The 26,452-nt window shown below is 39.6% G+C and overlaps 2 protein-coding genes and 1 non-coding gene across 5 annotated transcripts in view; 1 reads left to right on the top strand and 2 right to left on the bottom strand.

Moving 5' to 3' along the window:
• Nucleotides 1-12,543, top strand: part of Rpgrip1 (RPGR interacting protein 1) — a 74,360-nt gene extending 61,817 nt beyond the window's left edge. For all 3 annotated transcript variants that reach the window (XM_063236917.1, XM_063236916.1, XM_063236919.1), the window contains one exon: nucleotides 366-12,543. In XM_063236917.1, coding sequence (XP_063092987.1) covers nucleotides 366-478 — 113 coding nt within the window. In that variant the 3' untranslated portion in view covers nucleotides 479-12,543. The remainder of the gene's footprint in view (nucleotides 1-365) is intronic.
• The window catches only part of Supt16h (SPT16 homolog, facilitates chromatin remodeling subunit), a 39,627-nt gene continuing 13,902 nt past the window's right edge, over nucleotides 728-26,452 (bottom strand). The window contains exons 4-26 of the mRNA XM_063236920.1: nucleotides 26,038-26,190; nucleotides 25,176-25,322; nucleotides 24,655-24,806; nucleotides 23,052-23,224; nucleotides 21,805-21,895; nucleotides 20,614-20,687; nucleotides 20,377-20,489; nucleotides 18,869-18,934; nucleotides 18,671-18,766; nucleotides 18,478-18,593; nucleotides 18,235-18,388; nucleotides 17,682-17,809; nucleotides 17,020-17,155; nucleotides 16,788-16,914; nucleotides 16,468-16,586; nucleotides 15,912-16,037; nucleotides 15,350-15,462; nucleotides 14,999-15,074; nucleotides 14,239-14,408; nucleotides 4,192-4,321; nucleotides 2,942-3,071; nucleotides 2,735-2,812; nucleotides 728-2,016 (exon numbers count right to left, since the gene is read on the bottom strand). Coding sequence (XP_063092990.1) covers nucleotides 1,871-2,016; nucleotides 2,735-2,812; nucleotides 2,942-3,071; nucleotides 4,192-4,321; nucleotides 14,239-14,408; nucleotides 14,999-15,074; nucleotides 15,350-15,462; nucleotides 15,912-16,037; nucleotides 16,468-16,586; nucleotides 16,788-16,914; nucleotides 17,020-17,155; nucleotides 17,682-17,809; nucleotides 18,235-18,388; nucleotides 18,478-18,593; nucleotides 18,671-18,766; nucleotides 18,869-18,934; nucleotides 20,377-20,489; nucleotides 20,614-20,687; nucleotides 21,805-21,895; nucleotides 23,052-23,224; nucleotides 24,655-24,806; nucleotides 25,176-25,322; nucleotides 26,038-26,190 — 2,814 coding nt within the window. The 3' untranslated portion in view covers nucleotides 728-1,870. The remainder of the gene's footprint in view (nucleotides 2,017-2,734; nucleotides 2,813-2,941; nucleotides 3,072-4,191; nucleotides 4,322-14,238; nucleotides 14,409-14,998; nucleotides 15,075-15,349; nucleotides 15,463-15,911; nucleotides 16,038-16,467; nucleotides 16,587-16,787; nucleotides 16,915-17,019; nucleotides 17,156-17,681; nucleotides 17,810-18,234; nucleotides 18,389-18,477; nucleotides 18,594-18,670; nucleotides 18,767-18,868; nucleotides 18,935-20,376; nucleotides 20,490-20,613; nucleotides 20,688-21,804; nucleotides 21,896-23,051; nucleotides 23,225-24,654; nucleotides 24,807-25,175; nucleotides 25,323-26,037; nucleotides 26,191-26,452) is intronic.
• Nucleotides 9,332-9,462, bottom strand: LOC111758208 (small nucleolar RNA SNORA36 family). The gene has a single exon (XR_002792429.1). It is a non-coding gene; the product is annotated as a small nucleolar RNA SNORA36 family (small nucleolar RNA).

Below are 26,452 nucleotides of genomic sequence, written 5' to 3'. Positions count from 1 at the left end.
TATGCAGTAAGACCCCTTCTCAAAGCCACTTGTGTATCTTAGCGGTCCTCTATCACCCCACTGTGAATCTACTTTAAGGGACACCTTGCTCCTGCCCTGGTATTAAAACCCAGGGTCATAGTACTGAGCTGCATCTCCTTTTCCTTTCTTCAAAATTTTGGGACAGGGTCTTACTAAATGGCCAGGCTGGTCTCAAAACTCTCAGTCCTCCTGCCTTGGTTCCCGAGTGCTGGGACTACAGATGGGCACTGTGGCGCCCGGCTTCGAAGCACCCTTTCCTGCAGCACTCTGAGATGACGAGAATGAGAGGTGTGAGTGTTTAAATGAACACTGCTACCACCTGAGCCTTTCTTTCCTTCCCACAGTTGTCAGCCCCCGAGACCAGGATGTGGTAATAGGAAGGCTGAAGGTGTCCCTGCAGGCAGCCGCGGCCCTCCACAGCATTTACCAGGAGATGACGGAGTATGTGCTGTCCTGAAGGGTCAGCGCCCTCCACTCTGCAGTCTGAGGGAACCACAGTGAAGTCCTGTGTGAAGTAACCTGCCATACACTAGGTGTGTTTGCTGGAATATCCACACTTCTCAGCCTAAGAATGAAGTCTAGAATGGTACTAATTGGACAAAGGCATTTTCTTTGAACATTTTGGTGTTTTACCAGGTGAGAAGCAGGGTTCATTTCACGGACTGCAAAGGAATGGTTACAAAAGGCAAGTTTACAAAAACAAAGCTAACAAAAACCCCACAGTTTATTTATCTTTTAGTTTTTCCAAAATTGAAAATATCAAGTCCTACAGCTAAGGAGAAAAAAACAAACAAACATAAAATCTGAGCACCCTCCCCCCTTTCTCTGAAGCCATGGACACGGAAGGAAGTGCAGGGGGTGGGCGGGCGCAGAGAACCAGGAGGGAGGAGGGCAAGGAAAACTCCCTGCACCTAAAAAGCCGGTAAACAGAAAGTGATAAATACAGGACACTGGCAGGGTAAATAAAATGGGGCAGCAGGGCAGAGGCTGTGTGGTGGATACGGCCTCCCGTCCCTTTCTTCTCTCCTCAGGCAATGCTAGGCCCAAGGCACGATCTGCCCCAGATTGAAATCTTGACTGCCCCAGCCTCCCTCTAGATTTCACCTAAAGTAGTGAATGAGGCACACAAACCATTTTTCCTTTGATATATCAGAAAAGAGAAATTGGTCATTTTGCCTTCTATCACTGTATCATGTGTAATTTTTAAGAAAGTGCCGAGGCAGGGAGTGTCACTGCTTCATATGTTTCTAAGGTGGCAGAAATACCTCGGAATCTGCATGAGCCAGTAACCAGGAAACCTCAGATGAAGGCACCAGCCCAATCTGCCTCATAAGCTCAGACCATATGGGTCACGTGATCATTAGCAACTCCTAGGAACCTTTGCTTGAATATTGCAAAGATGGAACATAGGACACGGGAGGAAGGTCCCGGCTGTAGGGTAAGATGAGGACTGAATCTGCTGGTCAAGAACCACAGGACAGGTGACTAAGGTCACCTTGTACCACTGTCCTGGAAATACAGCTTTGAGGCATCAGAGATGTCGGCAGCCATCGCTGTCCTGGCAGAAGATGACAGAAGAGCGGAATGAATGGTGTTTATTAACAGTGGGAGCCTCCACCCTTCTTCAAGAGCACTTCCTCCCCTGCCATCTGAACGGGGCCATTGACGCATGTCCTGGTGGTCCTGGATTCCCCGAGTAGATTGGTCCACACAAATGGCCCCCTAAACCCATAAACACAAATGGCAAAACTTCAAAGAAAATGAAAGGAAAAAGCCCAGTTTCTATGTCATGTAAAATTTTCTGGAGTTGGCTGGAGGAAGAGTGGAGCTCAGAGCTAAAGTCCAGGGGTTACTTCCTCTTTTTCTTGGGAGGTGCAGAGCTGTGTCTAGAACCCCGGTTGGAGCCTCGGCCTGAACTGTGCACAGACGCCTTCCGCTTCCGGCTCATACTTCGACTCTGTTCCTCTTCTTCCTCATAGCGACTTTCACGGTCAGCTACATGGAATGAAGAGGTGTTATCAGTTAGCTTTAGTCACCTACTATTTCTGGCTGGCATATAATATCATGGAGAATCCATTCAGTTTCTAGTTATGTGACCCTAGGCAAGTGCTTAAATTTTCTGAGCCTTGGTTTACTGATTTATAACACAGAGATTTACGTAAGGAATTAAAGAAGCTATTTTGTGCTAGGTACCTACCATGTCATTTGGGATAGGTCAGGTAATAAACTTCCTCTTCATCTTTAACTTGTGTTTACAGTTTGGTTTCAGAGTAACTACGTAGGGACTAGCACTATACTGACACACCTAACTTGGAATCTTACATAATTACATGATATCTTGGTTCTAGGCATGCTAGAGGCTTAGACTGGGAAAAAAGCACCCACCTAGGCACTCATGCCTTACACTTGAGAGTTTAAGGACACATTCCAGACCTAATTTCTCCTTTGGTCAATGAAGTTACAGGTGTGGCTTAGTATCAGATTTACAGTGTTTTTTGTTATCTCATTAGGCTACTAATATTAAAACCTCAAAATATACAAATGTGTCAGAAACTTCTTCCTGTTGCTCAAGTTGAACTCAAACTCCAATCTTCTTGGTCTTAGCCTCTAGTTCTGGGATTACTGGCATGCACTACCATGCCTGGCTAGAAATTTATACATAAATAAATGGGTAAGTGTAACAGGCCAAACAAAAGCAACAAAATCTTTTAACCTTTTCGGGCTTCTTCTTCCAGTTCATCCCAGTCTTTCCCACTTTCTTCTTCACTACCCAGGGATTCCTTTGAGTAGTCTGGAATAACAATGATTACGAGTAAAGTCATGCAGGAATGGATGACGTGATTTTTCTCTTTGCAAAAATAGTTCCAGAAAGAAAACTAGATTAGGGAGCCATGACAAATTTTTTGTTACAGAGACTAACCTGATTCCTCTGCTTCTGATGAATAATCTTCATCGCTGTCTTCCTCTTCCTCTTCATAGTCATCCTCTGAAGGATTGAAAGTCTCATCTTCGATTTCAGACTCTGAATCCCCTTCCTCAGCATCACTCCCCTGGGTAAGATAGAGTGCAATACTATTTATTTATTTTACTCTCATTTATAGCAAATTAGTCCATCTAGTATCTATAGTACTATATACTATCTATAGTATCTATAGTACTACCAGCACTTTACATGGAAAAAACAAAAACCCTGAATGACCAAAAGACTAGTTTCATTACTGGTAAGGTATAGTCATCATACCCTTCAACATCTAATTTCTTAATTCTTTTCTGTTTTTCCCTTTCCTTTTTTGTGCTGGCAATTGAACCTAGGAGACCTGCACAGACCAATCTGTATTGTGAAAGGATTGTTTTCTCCTTCTTTGCTAAGAGAAATTAAGGACAGAAGGCAGGCAGGCACTTATGCCACTGAGCTAAATCCCCAACTTGAAAGATTATAAAAATGCAAAGTACTTTTTGTGACATGCCCTAAATCTGTCCCCCATACTAAGAAACTCAGTAAAGACGAGTTTATACAATCAACGAACTTCCTTGTCAGTGGCTACCAATGCCCCATCAATTTATCATTTAGTATAAACATGTCAAGCTGTGATTCAGAGTTTGCAGTCTCAGCTGTTCATGGATTCTTCCTTACAACCCAACTAGCAACTGTTCATGGAAACACCCGCAATTTAGCGAAAACCACAAATACCCTCCACAGTCGTTCTTTTGGCAGGAGGTTTCCAAGTAGTTGTGGAGTGCTATTCAGTTCTCCTTGCTGGCGGGCAGCTGCCCTGTGACCACTTTTGGCAGATGCTCCAGCATTCCTATGTCATGACAGACTGCTGTACTAAGACCCTAAGTTCCCTGAGATGCAGCCAAAATGCCCTGCATCTTCTAAGTATTTATTAAATTAAATAATGTAGTAGCTGAAGACATAGAATATTTAGGGTTTAAACTATAAAAATATGCATTTTTCTGACTGTATCTGCAATTTTCAGTTTTGCACAATTTGTGGGTGCTCTAGGAACGGAATCCTTGCCAACTTGCTGGGTGCACTGTACCCCTAAGAGCACTCTGAAGACATGGCTGTTCAGCGGCTCTTCAAGCTGCCCTGCCCTGTACCATCCCTGTGTCATTCTGCAACTGCCCAGACAGCAGCAGGATGCACTGTATCCCACACTCACGCACCTCACCCTCAGGTTCCAGGAAAGACCAGCCACCCTGCTCAAAGAAGCCCTCAGGGTCATCCACAATGGTCTTCATGATTTTGGTCCAGTTGAGGGACTGTACTCCTTCGGTGTACTTTAGGTCACAGGAACTGAGAGAAATGACATTATGAAATCAGCATCAATCTTCTGTATTTTGGGGAATGTTCAGTATCACTCACCTTGGACATCAGCATGCCTGCGGAACACATAATCCTTCCCTGATAGGGGAACAGATGCTCTTTGCTCTGTGCCCCCCACGTGTGCCCACCTGGCTACCTCTTCTCCCTCAGCACAAACCCTGGGAACAGAGCCCACTTCGGCTTCGTAATCCGTCCCTCAATTGAGTCTAAGCTCACTGACTTCCTTATTTCCATTTTCCCTTTAAACATCAATTTCCCAGCCCTTCATTTAGTCTTTGTTCTTCCTTCTCCATGCTTTCCCCTCTCTTCACTGATTCCATACTTATTGGTGAGTAAGTTGAACTCACAACTACTTCTGGGACTCATATGTTGCAGCTCCAATCATTCACTCCACTATAATTAAGAAATAGGGACAATTTTTAGTGGTCCTAGATTTCCCTCCTCAAAATTCCACTGTTTTATTATCTCTTATTTATTTGACAAAAGGTCTGTTTGAAGTCCAAGGCGCATTAAAAAAAAGGTAAAAGTTTAAGTAACTTTTCACTCACTGCCATTGATTAGCTAAAATAGATAAGGATGAAACCACACATGTGTGAATAGGGAGTGTGGTAAGAGGATAAAATGGCCAGAGAATACAATCCTTGAAAAGTGGAAAGCAAGGTTTTGTCCCACAATTGCCCCTGTTTTCTGTATGGAGGCAATTCTCAGGCTGTGTTGAAGTGTGGAACACAAGGAGCTAAGAAACAGAGTTTGTGGGCTGGGGATTTAGCTCAGCGGCATAAGCACCTGCCTTGCAAGCAGGCGGTCGTGAGTTCGATCCCTGGTACTGATAAAAATGAAAAAGACAAAAAAATGAAAAAGACAAAAAAAAAAAAAAAAAAAAAAGAAACAGAGTTTGTGGAGATTGGGACATTTAGAATTTGTGGGATGCAGTAGCGGAGCAGAGTTACATGGGAAAGAAGTTCTTTAGCTGAGGCCTGATCTACACACATGACATGAATCTGCATCTGGGTAAGCAGTGGTCCAGATAAACCCTATGTTTCACACACAACTAAAAATAAATCCTGTTCCCAGTACTTTCTTTGAAAAGCCCTCACAATGCACAGTGCCTCAGATAGCCCCCAGAAGAGAGTCATGTCAACAGTGAAGCCAGTCAGCTCCAGAACAAAGGCTTTTAAACCCATACTACTAAGGACATCTGAAAACAAGCCTTAAAGCACTAAGAGAATCCAAATAATATAAATAATAGAATATACAATATTCAAAAAGACAGCACCCAGAATGTGGAGTTATAATGTTTGGCAACTGATCACAAATTATCAGGCACACAAAGAATCAAGAAAGCGGGGCTGGGGGTTTAGCTCAGCGGCATAAGCACCTGCCTTGCAAGCAGGCGGTAGTGAGTTCGATCCCTGGTAATGATAAAAATGAAAAAAGACCAAAAAAAAAAAAAAAAAAAAAAAAAAAAATCAAGAAAGCCAGGTATGGTGGTGCATGCCTGTAATCCCAGTACTTGGGAAGCTGAGGTGGGAGGATACACAAGTTTGAGATCAGGCTGAGCTATATATAGCAAGTCCTTATCTCAAAAAACAAAACTAGTGGGCTGGGGATTTAGCTCAGCGGCATAAGTGCCTGCCTTGCGAGCAGGCAGTCGTGAGTTTGATTCCCCGGTACCGATAAAAAGGAAAAAGAAAAACAAAAAAAAACCAAAAAAAAAACAAAAACCCCAAACCAACCAACCAAACAAATCAATCAACAGGGGCTGGGGTAGCTCAGTGGCGTAAGTGCCTGCCTTGCAAGTGTGAGGTAACGAATTCGATCCAGGTACCACCTTAGAAAAAACCCAAGAGACTGTCTAGGTCTGACCCAGAAAATACAAAGATGGAGAAACAGACAAGGATGTTTTAAAAAGTTATTATAAATATGCTCTACATGTTCAACATGGAAGACAGAAACTTGAACATGAGAAAAGTGAAATACATAGTTTCAGAAAAAAAATGAAGGGACGGGGACTCAGGAAAAAGCAAAAAATACTTGAAGCACAATGGCCTGAACATTTCCAAATGTGAAAAAAAAACCTATAGTCATATATTTAAGAAGAAGAATGATTATCAAGGAGTAAATAAACAAAACTAAACAAAAGCACCTACTAACCAAACTGCTCAAAAATTCAATGATGATTACAAAAATCTTGAATCAACTGAGGAAAAAAAATGACAAGTGGTACAAAGGAAAAAAGTGGCAGATTTCTCCAGACTCTCTGCAAGCCAGAAGCTAACAGAGCAACATTAGCTGGGTGTGGTGACACACACTGTAATCCCAGCACTCTGGGAAGCTGAGGCAAGAGGTGGCATGCTGGCATCTAGCCAGGGTACTTCAGCAACTAAATGAGACCTTGTCTCCAAAATAAAAAGTAAAAACGGCCAAAATGTAGATCAGTACGAAGGCCCTGGGTTCAATCCCTAGTACAGGGATGGTAAGGGCAGATGGTATAATTTCCTGAGAAAATACTTCCATGGGTGAAAATCATTGAAGCAAGTGTTACTTTTTTGTTGGCACACACTTGCAGTACATAGGGATCACACTCATTGTGGGGAGCAACAATCTTTTAAATATTTCAAGTTTGTCAGTTTAGAATTCCATACTCAGCCAAATCATCTTGCCAAACTGGAAGTGGAATAACACTTCTCAAAAAGCTGAGGATGGGACATGAGAAAACCTTCATCTCCAATACTGAAGCAAGTTTATCAGGCGGAAGAAAACCAGACACAAGTGTCAAAGTACAAAGTGAAATGAACATCACCAGGAATGGTAAATATATGAGTGAATATAAAGATGCCTCCCTATCTTGTAAATTAAAATGTTACTTTTGGAGATGAAATAATGAAGTGCACAATCATAGTATATTAGAAGTAAAACATATGACAAGGAGAAATGAAAACATAAAAACCTTCCCACAGTTGTGACATGCTACTCATTGTAGTACATGTTTATGGAAACCTCATTTAAAATCATTTCAAAACCAAGAGTACAGCTAGTAAGTAAATATGAGAGAAAATAAAAAATTCTATCATAAAAATAATTCAAAAAGAAGGTATACAAAGGAAAAAGCAGCTGAGGAATAGATGAAAAAATGCTAAGATGGTAGATTTGAACCCAAATGTACTTTTTTTTTTTTTTTGTCTTTTTGAGACAGGGTCTCTATGCAGTTCAGGTTGGCCATGAGCTCACTCTGTAGCCCAGGCTGGTCTCAAACTTGCAACAATCCTCCTGCCTCAGCCTCCCAAGTGCTGGAATTACAGGCATGAGCCACCACGCCTGGCTCCAAATGTATTTTTTCCCAACCATACTGATAATTAAATGTAAATGATTTCCAGCATTGTAATTAAAAGGCAGACGTAACTGGAATGGACTTAAAAGCATGAGTCTTGAGTATCTGCTGTCTCCAAGTAAGCCACTTCATGTAAAAAATAAGGTGAGTGGTAGGTCACTTAACTCAGCATGTATGATGGCTTGGAATTGATCTTAGCACCACCAAAACACAAAGGACATAAGGTATGTTCAAAGTGAAAAGAGAAAAAAAAGATGCTATGCAAACACTAAGGAAAAAATAGCTGAAAGTCTACAGATAGCACAGCAAGGAGATTTTTGAACAAGGATATTCTTTGTCTGAAATGGTTGAGACCAGAAACATTTCACATTATTTTTCAGGTTGTGGAATATCAGCATAGAAGTAAGATACCTTGCGAGTAAGTCCCGTGTCTAAAATCAAAAGTCACTTTCACTTTATATACACTGAAGTATTTTGGATTAGTGATGAGCAACTTATGTTACTAGGAACGAAGGAAATTTTATATCGTGAAAGAGTTAATCATCTGTTAATCTGTAACACAGCTTTGAAATATATGAAGCAAAATCTGATAGAAGTACAAAGAAAAATACAGAAATAACTGTAGTATCAGATTTAAAAAGCATCCTGGGTAGAGGGAAGGAGCTCAGTGACAGAGCACTTGTCTAGCATGACGCCCTAGGCTCAATCTTCCGCAGCAGCAGCAGCAACACCCCCAACACAGGCACAGAGTGCATGCATGTACAGAAGGCTTCAATACCATCAGCTTGATATTTACAGTAGCTTTCATACAAAAACAGAACATTAATTCAACTTAAAGAAACAGAGAAAATTCTTTTATATCATGCGCTGACCCATACAAGTATCAACACATTTAAAAGGACTAAAATCATACAAAAATGTTCTGTAACCTTCAGAGAATTTAGAAATCAACGATGTGGAATTCCCAAATAATTGATCTGGTACACTCGGGCAAGGGGTCAAGAAATCTGGCAAGTCTCTAGCCAGACTGAACAAAAGAGGACACAAAAAAGATGTAGATCATCCTAAGTCTACAGCTATTTGAAAAAAATTGAACTCATGATTAGAAATCATCCAACAAAGAGAACTCAGGCCCAGAGAGCTTCACTGGTATATCTGCTAAACATTTAAGAAAACACCAGTCTATGTTCTCTCCAGAAAACTGAAGAGGCACCTTATTCCATGAGGTTGTATTAAGCTGATACTAAGACAGTATTAGAAATATTCCCCATGAATATAGATGTAAAAACCCTCAAATAAACAACCGTGTATCGGATCCAGGACTACAGGAAGAAATTACACCACAAGGGGCTGGGGATTTAGCTCAGTGGCATAAGCGCCTGCCTTGCAAGCAGGCAGTCGTGAGTTCGATCCCTGGTACCCATAAAAACGAAAAAGACAAAAAAAAAAAAAAAAAAACAAAAAAAAAACAAAAAAACAAAAACACCACAGAGGGAGAGTAATTCTGAGGAAGCAAAGCTGGCTTAAAATTTAAAAAGAAATGTAATTCACAATACCAAAAATTACAAAAGAAAAAATACTTCATCTAAAACAGCCAGAAAAAGCATAAGAAAAATTCAAAATTCACTAAGGATTTTATTTACCTTCAAATTTGTAGGCTAGAGATAAATGAATAGAATAACATTTTCTATCCAATCATTTTCTCTAGCCACTTTCCATTTTCCAAAGTTTAATTACCAGAGCAGGGAATATGCCCTGAACTGAACTCAACACTTTGGAAACATTTAAGATTTTTTTCTGAGCAACAGCTCTTGCATGTAGTTCAAACTGGCTTCCAACTCGCAGTGAACCTTCTGCCTCAGTCTCTGAGTGCTTGGATTACAAGCCATACACCATCATACCCAGCTATGTTTATGATATTAAAAAAAAAAATCTCTCGGCAAAGTAGGACTTCAGCTGATGAAGGATGTCTTTTTTTTAAAAAGTCTTATAGCTAAGGACTTTAAAAAGACAAAGACCAGGACATACGCACTCACAACTTTTACCTGGCATTGGACTGGAGGTCCTAGAGAATAAGGTAAGAAAAAAATAAGTAGAGATTACGAATGAGTAAGAATTATCTGTAGACAACCTGACTGTAAGGAAATGTCACACAGCCTGCAAAAACTAGATCTAGTGAGTTTAGCAAGCCTGCAGACTAAAACTTTTCATTTCCTTATGTTAGAAATAAACAAATATCACTTACATTCACTTGGAAAAGTCTGAAATATGTAGGGATAAATTTAACCGAACATAGGCTAGAACTGTACATTGGCAATTATAAAACACTGCTAAAAGAAACTAAAAAACAGCTAAATAATGGAGATATATACCATGTTCACGGACTGGAAGATTCAACATTCTCCCCAAATTAATGTACGAATTTAAGAGAAACTATCAAAATTGCCACAAAACTTTCTGAGAAAAAAAAAGTTGATTCTAAAATCAATGTAGAAAGCTCAAAACAATTTTATAAAGGAACAAAAGTGGTGAACTTGCACTGTGTGATATGAACATTACCATGAAGTTAAGAGTATGGTACTAGCAAGGCATGATGGTGCACCTAGAAGACTGAGGCAGGAGGATGGACAGCTGCTAGGTTGAGGCCACCGGGGGCTACACAGCGAGTCCAAGGCTAGCCTGAACTACCCAGTAACACCCTGTCTCACAGAGCCAACCAAACCAAACCAAACCAAACCAAACCAAACCAAACCAGTATGACAGTATTATAACAGATATGTATGAGGTACCATCAAAAAAATGGTGAATGTGTAATTTTTAAAAATTACAGCAAAGTACAATAATCGCCCTTACTCCCAACACTCTTAACCTATTGTTCCTGCCAGTTTCTGAAGCAATTCTAGATGTTCTCTTTATTCAGCATATTTAGTTGTGCTGTCATAGCAGCCTTGGTGTCATGAATCAGTTCTGGTTTGATGTAGGCACAAACCAGAAGTCATACGGTACATATCAAATCAGTAAAGATATACCACAGTATGTCTTCTGGTTGGATGGCCACCAGCAACAGAATTCACTGAATTTTTTATTATACGTTTTAAAGGTTCTCACAAAGAGAACTTCCACAAGTGCTGCACAAATGGCAAGAAGGGGTGCAGTAGTGTATCCCTGTAATCCCAGCACTCAGGAGGCCAAAGGAGGATTGCCACCCAAACTACATAGCAAGACCCTGTCTCACGTCTTCCCCCCAAATGGCAAGAATGATAAGTGTGTTCCAAGCAGAGGGAGTATTCTGAGGGAGAATAATGGCAATGTCTTTTATTGTAATACGTTTTAAAAATTTAAACACACTGCCTTTTTAAATCAGTTCTTATATCAACACAACAGAATACAGGTTCAGAAAGGGTGAATTGAGGCTTCTCTGACAAAGATGCAAAGGTAAACTCAAAGCAGAAGGGACAGTATTTTCAATAAGTGATGTTAGGATAAGTAGTTATTTATATGTGAAGCATGAATATTCAATTTTACATCATAGTAATAATTTAACCTGAAACAATATTACAAAGATAAATATAAACCCTAAACCTGTAAGACCTGATGAAAAGTTACATTTTTATCACACTGAGTGATAAATTTGTAAAATTTATAAGATGAGGTGTAAGAGACACAAAACCCATGAAACTATTGATTGGGGATGGGTAAGTGACTCTGTGGGGGAGCTCTTGCCTTGCATGCATAGAGCCATGGGTTCAATCCCCAGCAACTCCACCCTGACAAACAAGCTGATCCAATAGATTTAATCGCAATTTTACATGTCAGGTCCTCAAAAGACACATGAGAAGATGACAATGTGCCAGGCACTTATGGCACTGCCTATAATCCCAGCAACTGGGAAGCTGCGGTAAGAGGATCATCAGGAGTTTGAGGTCAGCCTGGGCTACGTAGTGAGTTCAAGGTCAGCCTCTACTACGAGATGAAACCTTGTCTCAAAAATGAAAAACACAAAGAAACAAAGAAAAGGGAGACACAAAGAAAACTAGCGTAAAATTTGCACTTATAACCCAAACAACAAGCAATCTCATTTTAAAAATAGGCAAGAAATATGAGTAGGTGTTTCATCAAGAACGGGACATAAGTATATGAAAAGATACTCAGCATCATGTGCCGTCACAGAAATGAAAACTCAACTGTTGTACCTTAAGTACAACAGCTATTGTAAGAAAAAATGATACCACTAAGTGTTGGTGGGAATGAGGGCCAACTCTCACACCTACCAATTTTCCAGCCACATTGGAAAATGGTTTGGCAATTTCTTAAATATCTACTTAAATGAGAAACTGAGACAGGACTGCTGCAAGTCCAAAGCAGCCTACACTACATAGTGAGTTTGAGGCCAGCCTAAACTATACAGTAAGACCTTGTCTCAAACACACATGCATGCTGAAGACTATGACTCCACAATTACAGTCAATAACCTAAAGGAAAAGTGTTGGGAGCCGCAGCCCCGAGCCCGGTCGCCTCACTTGGCGGACGTGAGGCCTGTAGTAAAGAGTAAAGCCTGAGGTAGATTACCCCTCCCATCGAGCACGTTAGTTTCCTGCTTACCGCGTAAGCAACCCGCTCAACAATATAGTCTGCCTGGCAACTGATGATGTTAGCCAATCAGCTTGCCTTGCTTACTTTAACATGATTGGACACTGTATCCGTATATATACTGGTGCCACCCCTGGGGGGGAAGAAGAAGCCCGGAAGTAGAAGCCTAGAAGGAGCCGCGGGGAGCGGACCAAAGGAGGCTTCGGCTGGGAGCGATCCCAGGGCAGGCTGTACGGAGAAGGAAAATAAAAGAAAAGGTTGTCCACTGCCAGACTTTGTCGTGTGTCCTTCCTGCCGGCCGGGAGCGACATCGACAGAAAAGAGGTCATACATGTACACAAAACTTGTCTGTAAAGTTTACAGAAGCTGTTTATGATAGCCACAGCCCACACAGAAATAACTCAAATGTTTATTAATTAGGAAGTGGATAAGGTATGGACTGTCCATACAACAATTACTACTCCATAATAAAAAGGAATGCAGGCTGGTCCGATGGCAGTGGGTTATCAGAACTTATTAACATTAGTGTCACTAAAGTTGGTATACCACCCCCCACTGCTAAATTTGACTGGCTTAAAAAATAATAATAATAATTAAAAAATAAAAAAGGAATGCAGTACCAATGCACACATCAGAGGAATTTCAAAATCAAGTTAGGTGAAGAATACAAGACACAAGAGATTATATACTATGTAATTTCATTATGTAAGATTCCAGAAGAGACAAAATGAGTGGTGACAGAAGTCCATGATGAGAGAAGGGACTGACTCCAGAGGGTATAAGAAACTTCGACTGACAGAAACATTCTATGCCCTGCCTGTGATCGGGAGGGGGATCAGACTGCATATATTCACTAAAACTTGTTACATAAATTGGTGAATTTTATTATATGGGAACTGTCCCCATGAAAGCTAATTTCAAGGTATGTAATTTATACATATTTCTGATCCTTGATCACATATCTGCATTTTTATTTTCTTATGGTTTATACCTAAGCTTTACATTTATGATCTCTTTCCACTCTCAGATAATGAGGAAGAGTAAAGCAAACTTTGTATTCATGGCCACTGAAAACACCACTTAAGGAATGATACTTCCTGTTAACTGGGTTTTGGTCCTTTCATGAGAAACTGTATTTGTTTAAATTTAAAAAAACCTATATGTTTTTACCTATGTATTTTAAAAAATAAATTCTGTGGGTGGGGGTAGGGTTTTGCTCTACACATTCCAGGTTGGGTTTGGACTTACAATACAGCTCAGACTGGTCCTGAGTTTGCGGGGATCCTCCTGTATATGGAGATTATATACATCTGGCTTCGTATTCTTTTTTATTAATTTTTAAAATTTTTTTATTGGTACTGGGGATCAAACTCACAACTGCCTGCTTACAAGGCAGGTGCTTATGCCGCTGAGTTAAATTCCCAGCCCATATTCTTAAATAAAAAGTTTTGTCATCTTTCAATAGAAACAAAACTGCTAAGTAGGCCACCTCCTTTTTGCAAATAAATACTATACATGTGTATAGATCTTATATATGTATCAAGCAGACACAGAAACTTCGTGATTTTTCTCCATGTCAAGTATCCACAAACCACTTTTTGCTATTCAGGAAAAAGTGAAATCTCTTACCAGAGTCCCCAAATTTTTGTTTTTGAGACTGGGTCTCACCATGTAGCCCAGGCCAGCCTTGAACTCTTGGTCCTCCTGACACGTAAGGTTTTTCTGTTTGTTTGTTTTAAAGAGACATGGTCTTGCTATGTTGCTTGGGCTGGCCCCAAACTCCCACACCAAGTATTCTTCCCCTGTCACTTTCCTAAGTAGCAGCTCTACAAGCACAAGCCATTGCACTCAAGTACCCAGGGATTAATTTATAACATACTGCACTTACTTCTTTTTTCCTTTTCCTACACTTAGGTTCCTTAATAAAGGGTTTGTGGGGTACATTAGAGATTAGACATTTACTTACTTCAACCATTCCTTGATGGGGTCCAGAGAGGCAACAGGAATGGCATTGATCATTGTCACTTTCTTGCTGTAGTCCTTGTAGACAATCACCATATCAAAGTTCTTCAGATGAAACTGGACTCTCTCAAAATGGATCAGCTCCACTTCGTCCAGTGTTACCACAAAAGGTGGCTGTCAGATAGAAGGAGATCGTCACCCTTACCAGGGAACTACTTCCTCTCAAATACTTTCAGGATTCAAATCAACTGACTAAGCCATTTTTTGGTGTTTTTGAAAAACTGAAGCAGTTTATACTACTAAGAATCCCAATAAAGCTATCTGTGAGATAAAAATCCTCCTTCAAGGAGATTAAAGGAAAGTATGTGAATAAATTATTTTTGAAAAAAAAAAACTAGATTTCTAAGTATTTTGTTTTGTTTTTTTGAGACAGGGTTTCATAATGTAGCTCAGACTGGCCTGTGACTCATGGTGAGTCCCTGCATCGATCTCCTGAATGCTGGGATCACAGCAGTGCACCACCATGCCTGGCTTTTCTATTAGTTTGAAGTCTAACTTAAGTATCAAAAGTGACACTCAGAATAATTAGGAGCAAAACAACTTTTCTGCTGTTTTTTCCTAACAATTTTCTTACTCAAAGGAGGCAAGAGAGTTGTAGGGTGTAGCTCAGTGTCATAGCAAGTGCTTATTCAGACTCCGATCCCTACCACCACAAAAATAAAATAAATAAAGAAAACAAATAAAAGGAACCAAGAAATACTCACCCACTCTGTGGCATTGACCAGTGCACTACTCGTGGGCTGAAGGAGACAGGTACTCCTGTAGGGAGCGCCATTAAACCTAAAAGAATGAGGAGAGGGGCTCATCACAGGTGAAACTGCTCTGCTCTCCTCAGGCCAAACACAGTTCCAGACTCACTGAAGACTCACACCCAGAGGAAACCTCTCGGTCCCAACCACTCACACAAACCCTCAAATTTTCAAGGAGTAGAGCCTTAAAGGTTAATAGTCATAGGAAAAAAAGGATAAGTTCATCTGTTATTAAAAGAGTAATTCATTTTCCTAAAATGCAGAGGAGAATAAAACTTTAGGTGAGAAGCAGTAAGACTTTTTTACCCCAAGTCTCGAAAAGGCACTTCAAATTCCAGTTCCTCCTTTGTTAGAGCCTCTACTTTCTCGATGAAATTTTTAAAGGCAGTTTTCAGTTTGTGCCTCATTTCTCGTTCCATCTGTAGGAGGAACACTATTAATTATAACCTTCACAGTACTTATTTTTTTTTTTTTAAATTTTTTAATTTTTTTGTCTTTTTCCTTTTTATTGGTACTGGGGATCGAACTCACGACTGCCTGCTTGCAAGGCAGGTGCTTATGCCGCTGAGCTAAATCCCCAGCCCCCCACAGTACTTATTAATAGTACCTTCTCTGAAAAAGTCTGAAGGGCTTTTGTACTCTTTACTTATCAAACAATGTTTATGTAAACATGTACATATTGAAGGACATCAATCCTTAGCTGTCAAGATGAATTTATAACCGAAGTCTACAGCACCTTACCATTTTAGCAGATATTTGAGTAGCTCTGCACAGGGATGAGGAGTTTTTATGAAATACAATTCCTGAGCTTGGATCTGGACCTCTCCTACCTCACTACACTGCAGAGACCACACTGAATGCCACAGACCTGCTCAGCATAGAGGTCATCTCGGTCATGCATGTGCTGGTGTTTCCCCAAGTCTGTGGTGATCTCTCCCACTTCCGTGTAGAACTGCACGTCCGTGTGTCGCTTCTTCCCAAACATGATCGCATTCTGATGGCATAAGCAGGAAGAATGACATCAGAGGATGATAGGCCAACTAACACAGAGGCAAGATATGAGAAACAGAACTCAAAAACATAAAACTCCCTATGCTGTTTTGAAATGGCAGTGATCAAAATTTGGGGCTCCACAAACTTTGGAAAATACACCGGTAACAAGTTTTGACTAAAGTGAAACTTCAATTTCAGAAAAATGAATTTGGGAGATCTTTTATGTTTTGGCTGTCATTATATTCCACATGAAAGTGACAAACATGGTTAGCACCTTTTAGATGCCAGGCACTGAGGACTTTATAAAAACATTCAAACCTCTGGATCTTGTGTGACAATTGATATGTTTTTTTATCATTGTAAGATGCTAAAAAACATTTTTTTTTTCCTCAAGAGCTCATAATTCTATCTTGTTAAGTGGAAGGATGTACCTTAAGGTGAAAGTGCAAGACAATAATCATTTCTCCATCACAAGGCTGGAACAAAGCATGTTTAATATTATTGTATAAAATATCCACTTTGTCTCCTCGAACAGAAGTGAAACGGAAACCTGGGGAAAAGAATCAGGCAGTATCATCAGGCTAATTAAAGGCACAGTGATTTTTGACTGATCTAAACAGGATCAGAGGGAACACAAACAACTGCACAAAACATTCCTTTTCTTCTGGCCAAGCAGCAACTAGGGAGATTCATCCCCGGTGTCCCTTTCCATTCTGCACTCTCTGACCTGCAATTTGCTGTTTGTACACACCATTGACATGGGCCTCCAGGGAGCCTTGCATCCTCTTCTGGGCAATGTTGGGTCGGATGTACAGATCTTTCAGCTTGGGGTTACTCCGGTTTAGATTGATCACCAGGGAGTCTTGTTTCACAATACCCTATGTGGTATGGAAATTAATGTGGGTCCTTATGTACCTTTCACCTGCTCCCCAGAACACATGTCCTCTTCAAATAAACCTGACAGGTCCATGTTCAAGGCTCACCTCCTTTTCTTTCTCTTCTGCTTCCCGAGTCTTATAACGTTTCTGCACCTCTTTGATAATTCGGAAAGCATTCTGAAGGTTCAAGGCTGGTACCGTCTGTTCTCCAGGTGCTTTCATATTTGAGGCACGGTACGTACTGCAGAAACGGGGAAATTTTAGTAAAAGTTTATTTATCAGGTGAGGTAAACTCTACTAGCCATTACTCTATTTGGTAACTGGTTTAAAGTCTCTTATAAGAAAAATGTAGCACTAAATCATGAGAATATTTGAAAAGCTAAAGAATTTCCTTTTCTTCTCTACTAAAAGGAAATCACAGCTAAACCAGTGGGAATTCAAAGAAATTACATCCTTGTATAACATCCCCTACTTTCATCCCATTCCACATTATGAAGAAACAGAATCCAATGTGATAGATGACTTGAGGATTCTTTTGGAAAATATATGTAGTGAGTATAAAATATTTTCATGAGGATCTAAATCAGGATCTCAAAATCCATCCTCAAACATAGTACAAAGTCAACAAAACAATCCCAACAATGGGCCCCGATGAAAGCTCTGGTGTTACTTATGCAGGGAGGACAGAACTCAGAGTATGATATGTTCCTAGGATTACCACACAGGCCAGCAGGGATGTGGGGATGGATGTTTTCCTGGGGACTCACATTTCCTTGACAAAAGTGGCTTCAGGATTGGGGAAGATGTTGCCTTCATTCCTGCCCAGAGCACTGCCTGGGCAATAGAAGTTGATTCGCAAGTAAGTATAATCACCTTCTACAGACATACTTATATTCTGTTCAAAGAAAAGGAAAACAAGAATGAAAGCAGTAAGTTGCTTACCTAGATAGTTATACAGATGCAAAAATCAGGTTAGGAGTTACAAACTGGTTGTTTTTTAACAATTTATACTTTAAATCTTTATCTAAATCTAATAATTTAGTGACTTAGTGAGACCCTGTTTCAAAATTTACTTACTTATGGATTTTTTGAGATAGGATCTCATTAGATAGTTCAGGCTGGTCCTGAACTTTTGGCGATTCTTACCCTTCCAAGCACTAGGATAAATTATAGGCTTGTGCCACTGTGCCCAGCTCTTGTCTAAAAAAATAAAAATGCTGAGGATATAGTTCAGTACAAAAACCGGTACTGATGAAAAAAAAAAAAAAATCACTGAATTTCTTACTACAGATTAAGAAATGATGCAGTAAGCATTAGTACCTTGATTGTGGCGATGTGAAAAGGTGTTGCAATGCCAAATACTGGCATTATTACAGTCTCATACTTCTTATCAATATAGATCTTCATTTCCCGAATATGTGGTTCCTTAGGCATCAGAGATGGGTTTTTATAGGACACATTAGATTTGCGAGCCCTGGAATGAGACAAGAAAAAAACTGTGAAAAATGTCTGCTGTCATCCAATAATCCCCACCAGTCTGATGGTTCAGTGTGAACTCTTTACTTCTGAATCTGCTGCTCCCCTTTCTGCTCAGTCAGTCGTCTCTTTGCTTCCTCATTGAGTTGAGCTGCCAGCTCTTTCTGATGTGCTCTCCGCTTCTCCTCTGCAGTCATCTCATTCTAGAGAAGGGAGAACTCAAGTTACCAAAACACACGCATTATGTGATGCACATTATTTAAAACGACAGTAAACTCACTCGTGTTCTTTCTGTAAGTAATGCTGCCCGAGAACCTCTTCCCAGAAGGTCTTCCGCTTCATCTTTCTCCTCTTCCTCCTCCTCCTCATCTTCATTCTGTGGGAAAAAGTCAAAACAATAACAATCAAATGTAGATATTAAATCCTGTTTAACTTCTTTGTTGTAGTAGAATTCCTACAGTGTTTCTCTTTGCCCCACCTTTAGGAAAATCCCAACATTCTTTACTTTCTTCTTCACAGAAGTAAGAACTGTAGCCGGGCCATCCTAGAACAAAATGGAGACTTCAGACATCAACTTAAATGAAGCACTTCTACTTTCAAACTTACAATATAGCTGGACAATGCTTAACATTGTCTGAATTCTGAGATATAGTATTTGATATTAAATATGGCTTTGATTTTCCTGATCCCTCATTAAGAACTATAATTTGGGAAGCAACATCAAGGCAACAGTGAAGAATACAGGTTGATTTAAACCTGGCTTGGTTACTCTCCAACTGTTAGCAGGTTCCTGAAACCTCTCTACGCCTTCAGTTCCTTTACCTGGGCATGAGGAGAGGAAGAGTGCAGTATCTGCCTCACAAGGTAACTCTACAGTTCCAGGGAGTTAATATGTAAAAGTGCTGAGCTTATGATAAAATCACTGAACTATTTGCCACTGTTATTAAAAATCAGTTCCTTTGGGACTGGGGATTTAGCTCAGCGACATAAGCACCTGCCTTGTAAGCAGGCAGTCATGAGTTTGATCCCCGGTACCAAAAAAAAAAAAAAAAAAAAAAAGTTAAAAAAAAAAATCAGTTCCTTCTAAATGAAAGAAGGCAATCACAAAAAGACTGCACACTGTCGGGGCTGGAGATTTAGCTCAGCGGCATAAGCGCCTGCCTTGCAAGCAGGCAGTCGTGAGTTCGATCCCCGGTACCAATAAAAAGGAAAAAGCCAAAAAAACAAAAAAAAACAAACACTGCACACTGCCTCACTGTGTTTATGTAACTGTTCAAAAACAGCAAATCTTTAGAGACCTAAAGGCCTGAGCTTAGAGGACCTGAAGAGCAAAGAAGAAAATGCAGATTAATGATCTTTGATTTCAGGGTCTCTTTCTGAGGTGACACAAGGTTCAAAAACTAAAACCTGTAGTGTTGGTTACACATCCGTAAATATATAAAAATGAGTAAATTGTACATCTAAAAGACTATACATTTTAAGTGGATGAATTATATGATATACAAACTGTAGTGTAAGAAAGCTGGCACTTAAATTTTTCTTTTTTGAGGCAAGGTATGTCGTTCAGGCTGGCCTTGAACTCAATATGATTCTTTTGTCCCAGGCTCTTAAGTGCTGGGATTACAGGTGTGCGCCACCAGTCCTGGTTAAAAAATTTTAAGTAACTTGTAGTCAGAATTAGTTCCAGGTTTATCATTATCAAGCAGCTTGGCTATAATTATTCCCGCTATCTTGGTCATGACTTCTGTTCCTAGCTGTGTTAGTTCAGGCTCATTCCCTGGTAAGGAAAAAAACCCCACAAGGTCTAAAATCTGCTCACACCTGTAATTCCAGCACTTAAGAGACTGAAGGATCCCCACAAATTTGAAGGTAACCTGAGCTAGACCCTTTCTCAAAGCAAGACTCTTTTTCAAAAAATCAAAACAACCAAAAAAATGTGCACCAAGTCAGTTCCTGAACATGAAAGTTTTAAGAGGAAACACATACCTCATCTACAAGCACGGTGTCACCAATGAATAGGGCATAAGTTTTCTCCTCTGTTTTTTTCCCCTCCTTGTTAGTCAGGTCAGAGAATCCCAAATTGATGCTGAAAACCATCCCTAAAATGGTTAAACAGGGATTAGTTTGTGGTTATGAGAGGATGGAAAGTACTAAGATTTATACAGAAAAGGAGACAAAGCCAGAGTATTCCTCAAAACAGTATTACATGCATGCAAAACTTACCTTTCTTCAGTTTGTACTGATTTTTACTATTGATTACTAGAGAGCCTTCACGGAACTCAATGCCCATCCCAAATCTGGAAAGAGATAAAGAAAAATGTAGCAACAGACTGAAATTTCTCTAACATGGGTCAGCTTTAACAGCATTCTTTTGGCACTGGAGAGTGAACCAAGGGCCTTGAAATGTCGAGGGAAGCACTCTACCAAAGAGCTAGATTTCTAATCCTCACTTCGATTTTTAAGGTAAAGCAGGCAAACATGCTGAAGTGATTTGTTCCTCCTGATCAAAAGGACTCAAAGATAGTCATTGGTTTTTAAGTAACTTGTAGAATCTCATAATGAAAAATAATGTCCTAATTATCTCATAAATTATTTATCAGATAAAAACTTAATTTTAGTTAATTTACCAATGCTTAAATTTTTAATTTATTACAAAATGATGTTAGGAGTTTTCCTATAAACAATTTAGCAGACTTTAGGATCATTACCAAAACAGTTAAGGGCCAGAATTTAGTTCAGTGGCATTAAGCGCCTGCCTGACAAGCTCAAGGTCTTGAGTTCAATCCCTGGTACCCTCCCAAAACAGTAATAACTGAATTAAGAGAGGCAATTTTTAGAACACTGACAATTAGATTCATAAAATATGGTGTCATTAGGCACAAACAGAAGAAAGTGTATAATCCAGACTAGTTTTCATCTAAGGAGACTCCTAGAGTTTTGCTGCCCAAATGTCCTCAGTTCTATAACATGTAACTAGGTATCTGTTCATGTTTCAGGGTCAAACAAATTTTGTTTTTGTTTTCTGAGACAAAGTCTCACTTTGTGGTTCAGGCAGGCCTTGAACTCACTATGTAGTCCAGGTTGGCCTCAAATTCAAGGTGAATTTTCTTTTTCCCTCAGGTTCCTGAATGCTGGCATTACAGGTATATGCCACATTGCCTGGCAAGGGTCAAGTAAATTTAAGAAACAGTGGATTAAATAAAACATTAACACATCTCAGAGTATTTAATTTGCAAATGTGAGCTAATTTGATCCTGCAATAGTTACTGGCTGCCCGATATACCTGGGAGGAGAATTTAAAATTTTCCCTCTTTTTCTCACAGTTAACTTTGCTAGGCCATAAACATGGGCAAAAACAATCAACTGTTGCTAGTCATAAAAACTTACTGAGTGATAGCACACATTAAAACATACCCTAGATTTTTGGTAATTTTGTTCAGCAGCTCTGGCTTCTGCTTTTTAACCATATCCATGACAGCATTATATACATCACAGATCTTCACACCTAGTAACAAGACAGAAAGGTGACATTATAATGTATCCTTCAGAAGATGTATGTGAAACAAGTAGTTATCAAGTGTTTTGAGATAAGGTCTCACTGAATACCTTTGGCTGGCCTTCAACTTGCTATGTAGCCCTGGCTGTCCTCAAATTCACAACAATGCTCCTGCCTCAGCCTCCCAAGTGTTAGGGTTACAGGTGTGAGCCACTATACTCAGCATGTTTTTTTACCTATCAAATTCCTTAAAGCAGTGCTTCTTGAATTGTGAACCAAAGAATGCAGCATCAGGAACTAGAAATTTATATTTTTAAATATGGCCTGCCCAGTTATTAATCATTTAAGTACTGTGGAACAACTGGTCTCAGTGAAATCCTGTAAGGGATGACAAATGGAATCACATTAAAGTTGTTATATGTTTTGAAAATCAGACCTATGCAGTGGATTTGTTTCATTCCATGCTAAATGTGTGAATTATTAGAAAAATGTTAGCCCTAATCTTCCAGGATCTATGCTAGGAATGGACATGCCAAGTCAGAGTATATCAGATATGGAGGTCTCAAAGGGTACTTATTAAATTACCTGTATTCAGGATTTTCAGCAGGATTTCTTAAGACAGATTACAAGACCCCATGGAGGAATGGAGTCTGAAAGTTCTAGGCAACAGGTATGGGTGGGTTTATGAAATGGTTTAAAATCAAGTTTCCCTGAGCCAACTGTGAATGTGGAGTCCAAGGTGAAAGTAGAGTCAAGTTCCTCAGTTTCTTTTGAAGTACTTTTTCCTATTTAACTACTCTCATGCTAAAATTCTTGGTATCTTTGGTGTCCATTTAATGTAGGATTAGTGCTACATGTTCTATTGGTAGAGCTGAGTTCTCAGATCTTTATGAACTGAAGAATATCAAAGTCAAGGTGTCTTATGAATATAGGGACACAAAGCTCTAACAATAAATTAGACACTTCTGTAAACATCACCATAAACCAGAATGACCACTCACATCTGAAACAAAAGCAGATCTAATAGTTAAATCCTAGTACAATTCAAGATTAGCAAACTCTTACCCCATTTTCAGTATGAAAGTCTCAAGGGTATAAACTTACATCAACACTAATGATATTTTTGTTATATGATTTCTGAATTTTCTTTCCTACGGCACCTCACCATGTCTTAATTCCTTTAGCAGCTCCTCTTGAAGCTGGAGCAAGAAGTTGTAATTTTCTTGAACTTCCTGAGAAGGGTCAACCATCAAGGTGCGAACAAGATTGGAACAGTAAGATTTGAAGCGAATACCCATGGCACAAGTGATGGCCCCAAAATGCATATGATTCTTGTCACTAGAGACAAAAGAAGAAAGCATTGCATTACCAAAACTAAGAAGTTTTTAGCATCACTGGCACATAAAACCTGTAATCACTGTTTTCCCTTAGTATATCCAAAAGCTGTGGCTTAATACTGATTTAAACTTTTTTTTTTTTTAGTATCCACACTAGGAGGTGGATGTGGTGGCGCAGGCCTGTAATCCAAGCACTCTGGAGGACTGAGGCAGGAGGATTGTTGAGAGTTTGAGACACGTCTGGGCTACAAAATGAGCTCAAGGCCAGCCTGAACTGCACAGTGAGACCCTGTCTCAAAAAGACTACAAAACACAGAAACATACTAGGATCTGGAATAAAATTTTGTGACCAAACTTTTTTCTTCTTTTCAAATCTAATTTCTGTTAAAGAGAGAAAATAAAACAAAATATCAAAACATAATAGTTAGGAGGTAACAATGGTATATACATTGTGTATTGTAACCTTCAAATCAAGTCACTTAAGAGTACAAGGTGTGACCAAATTTCTGGGATAAAAATTCATGGAGATAATGCATAGTGCATTCTAAAAATGTCAAGGGTATAAACTGAACCCATTCTAAAGATATAGCTGAAGTGACTTACCCACAAGACCCTATCAATAGTGGGATTTTAAATAGCCTCTTCAGATTCACTTCCTAAAATCTGAAGAAGTTTCTTTTAGTAAATCTAATGCCATCTCAGCTGTCTGCAGTATATTTTGCATTTTTCAGCACTTTTATTTTTTATTTTATTTTATTTGGTACCAGGGTTCGAACTCATGGCCTCACGCTCGCCAGGCAGGCGCTCATACTGCTGAGCTAAATCCCTGGCCACATCCAGTACTTTTAATAAATTGGAAACAATGCTTACAATCAAATAACATAAGAAAGAATTCTGGCATTGTGACAGACACCTGTAATTCCAGCTATCTGACAGACTGAGCATAAGGATGGCAAGTTTGGCACCTGCCCAGGTAACTCAGTAAGACTCAATGTACAAAAAGAGACGGAAAAGCCACATGTGGTAGTGTATGCATGCAATCCTAGTGCTTGGAGGCAGACAGGACTGTGAGTTTGAGTCTAGTGTGGACTCCACAGTGAGCTCAAGGCCAGGTTCAACTGCATAATGAGATGCTGGTCTCCAAAATAAAACAACAGTGGAGGTGCTCAGTGGTAGAAGGCTTGTCTTATGTGGGAGTTCCTAGTTTCAATCTCTGTACCAAAAAAAAAGTACTAACAGATATAGCTGGCAGATTATTCAGATAAAGAAAAAGGCCAAAAGCCACAATACATAGAATATTCCTTTTTTCTTGGCTCAAGGAATCAAACTCAGGACCTTGTACTTGCCAGGCAGGCACTTGTGCTGCTGGGCTATATTCCCAGAATATTCCTGAGTGTTCCGGTTATTTTATTAGACAGTTCTCACACTTACCTCACCACACTAAATTTGAGATTATAGTTGCCACCACTCTGAATGATAGGAGGGTAACACATTTCCACAGTAGAAGGGTCTGCCCCAGCTAGGTACTTTTTCTCTTCAATAGCCTTTTCCACAGACTCAGCCAGTTTGCTATGTCGAACTTTCTGTAAGAGTAACCAGAAGCAAAATAACATTTATTATAGGGCGGGAAATAGGGATGTAGGTGTTTGGACATTATTACTTGAAGATATCATGTCCTAATATAATTTGTGGTTTATGTGCTAATACATAAATACAAAGGAAATTTAGAACACTGTGTGGAACTACAGCTATTCCAAGAATCCTCAAGTAAAGTAATGGGTAACCTTAAAAAACTATAGTGTAGATTTAGTTATTTTGAAAAACAGATGGCACAATTATCATCAACCTACTTATGTTAATCAAAGTAGCTGAATACTCGATAAAAAACTCACCAAGTAGGCCCTTATTACTACTACCCTGAAACACTAAGAAGACCCTCCTTCTCCAGTTACCTCATCGGCATCAACTATTTCCATGACTCTTTCCTTGAAGAATTTGTTAAAAACCTCAGAGGTGATGCTGGCTGCTTTCTTCATTAGATTGAGCTCTCCATCTTCCTTTACGGCAATGGTGTAGGCCACAACTGCACTGATGTCTATCTGCAATCATAGTGACACAATTTCTAACATCCAAATACAAAACTACTGGACAAATGCATCCATCTCTCTACATCTGACCATTATCATTTGGTTACGGACAACTTTCATCAGTAGCCTGTTCACGTAGTTCACGTAGTCTCTCCTTGAATAAATATTTAAAACAGCTCTTTGAGAGGTCAGTGTATTTGAAGAGGCATTAAGCTAATACACCATCTAAAACTGTAATTCCCCTCTCTACAAAAGATTTCATAAAGGCTAAAGGAAGGTAAGTAGATAAGTAGGAAGGCAAGGAAAATGAACCACAATTATATTTGGGACATGAGATTTTCCCTTTTTCTTTTTTTTGAGACAGTGTCTTGCTATGTTATCTATAGGTTGGCCTTGAACTCACTATGTGCCCAGGCTGGCCTGGAACTCCCAGTGATCCTCTTGCCTCAGCCACCACAGTGCTGGGATGACAAGTGTGTCACCATGCCTGGCTAGACATGAGACTTTTTCTAAGTTTGCAACTCTGAAGTGGCTGGACTAACTCTTGAACACCCATGTTCTGACTGAAAAGTATAACTATGAAACTCTTCAGCTAAAGATGATGAAAACAAAAATGTGAATGAATATACGGTTTCTCCAAAACAAACATTCTGCAAGATCTATTTTGGAGGTCCACTACACTTGTCATCTCCACTCTCGGCTCGCTGCCTCTCAAAGGTCTCCTTACCTTGTCGAAGCCCTCTTTGTTGAGGCAGTCATTCCAGCTCTTCATGAACTCTCCGGGGAACTTATCTTTGCTGAACACACCAATCTTCTTGCCATTCTTGCTTTCTTTAATGGCTTCAATCATCTTGTCAAAGCTGTTCTTATTACTTTCATTCTGTTAGTGCCACAGGGAAGAAAAGGGTCTGTTAGTGTTAGAATTACATATCTATGTTCCAGCTAGTAGTAACCAGACAGAAACATTCCATAAACCATGGAAAGAATAAATTCGGCCCTAACCCTCCCCATCTTTGAAGGACAGACTGTAATACAGTAAAGGCCTACACAAAATTTCTTTGGATTTTTTTTTTAAGTTAAAGTAGCATATAAATTGACAAGACTACTCATTTTCTTAAGAAAACCTGAAAAGCACATAGGTG

Source organism: Cavia porcellus, unplaced genomic scaffold, assembly GCF_034190915.1.
Source record: "Cavia porcellus strain 051 isolate PalLab524CR breed Dunkin Hartley unplaced genomic scaffold, mCavPor4.1 scaffold_26, whole genome shotgun sequence".
Classification (NCBI taxonomy): Eukaryota; Metazoa; Chordata; class Mammalia; order Rodentia; family Caviidae; genus Cavia; species Cavia porcellus.
This window is presented reverse-complemented; position numbering and strand designations above follow the sequence as displayed.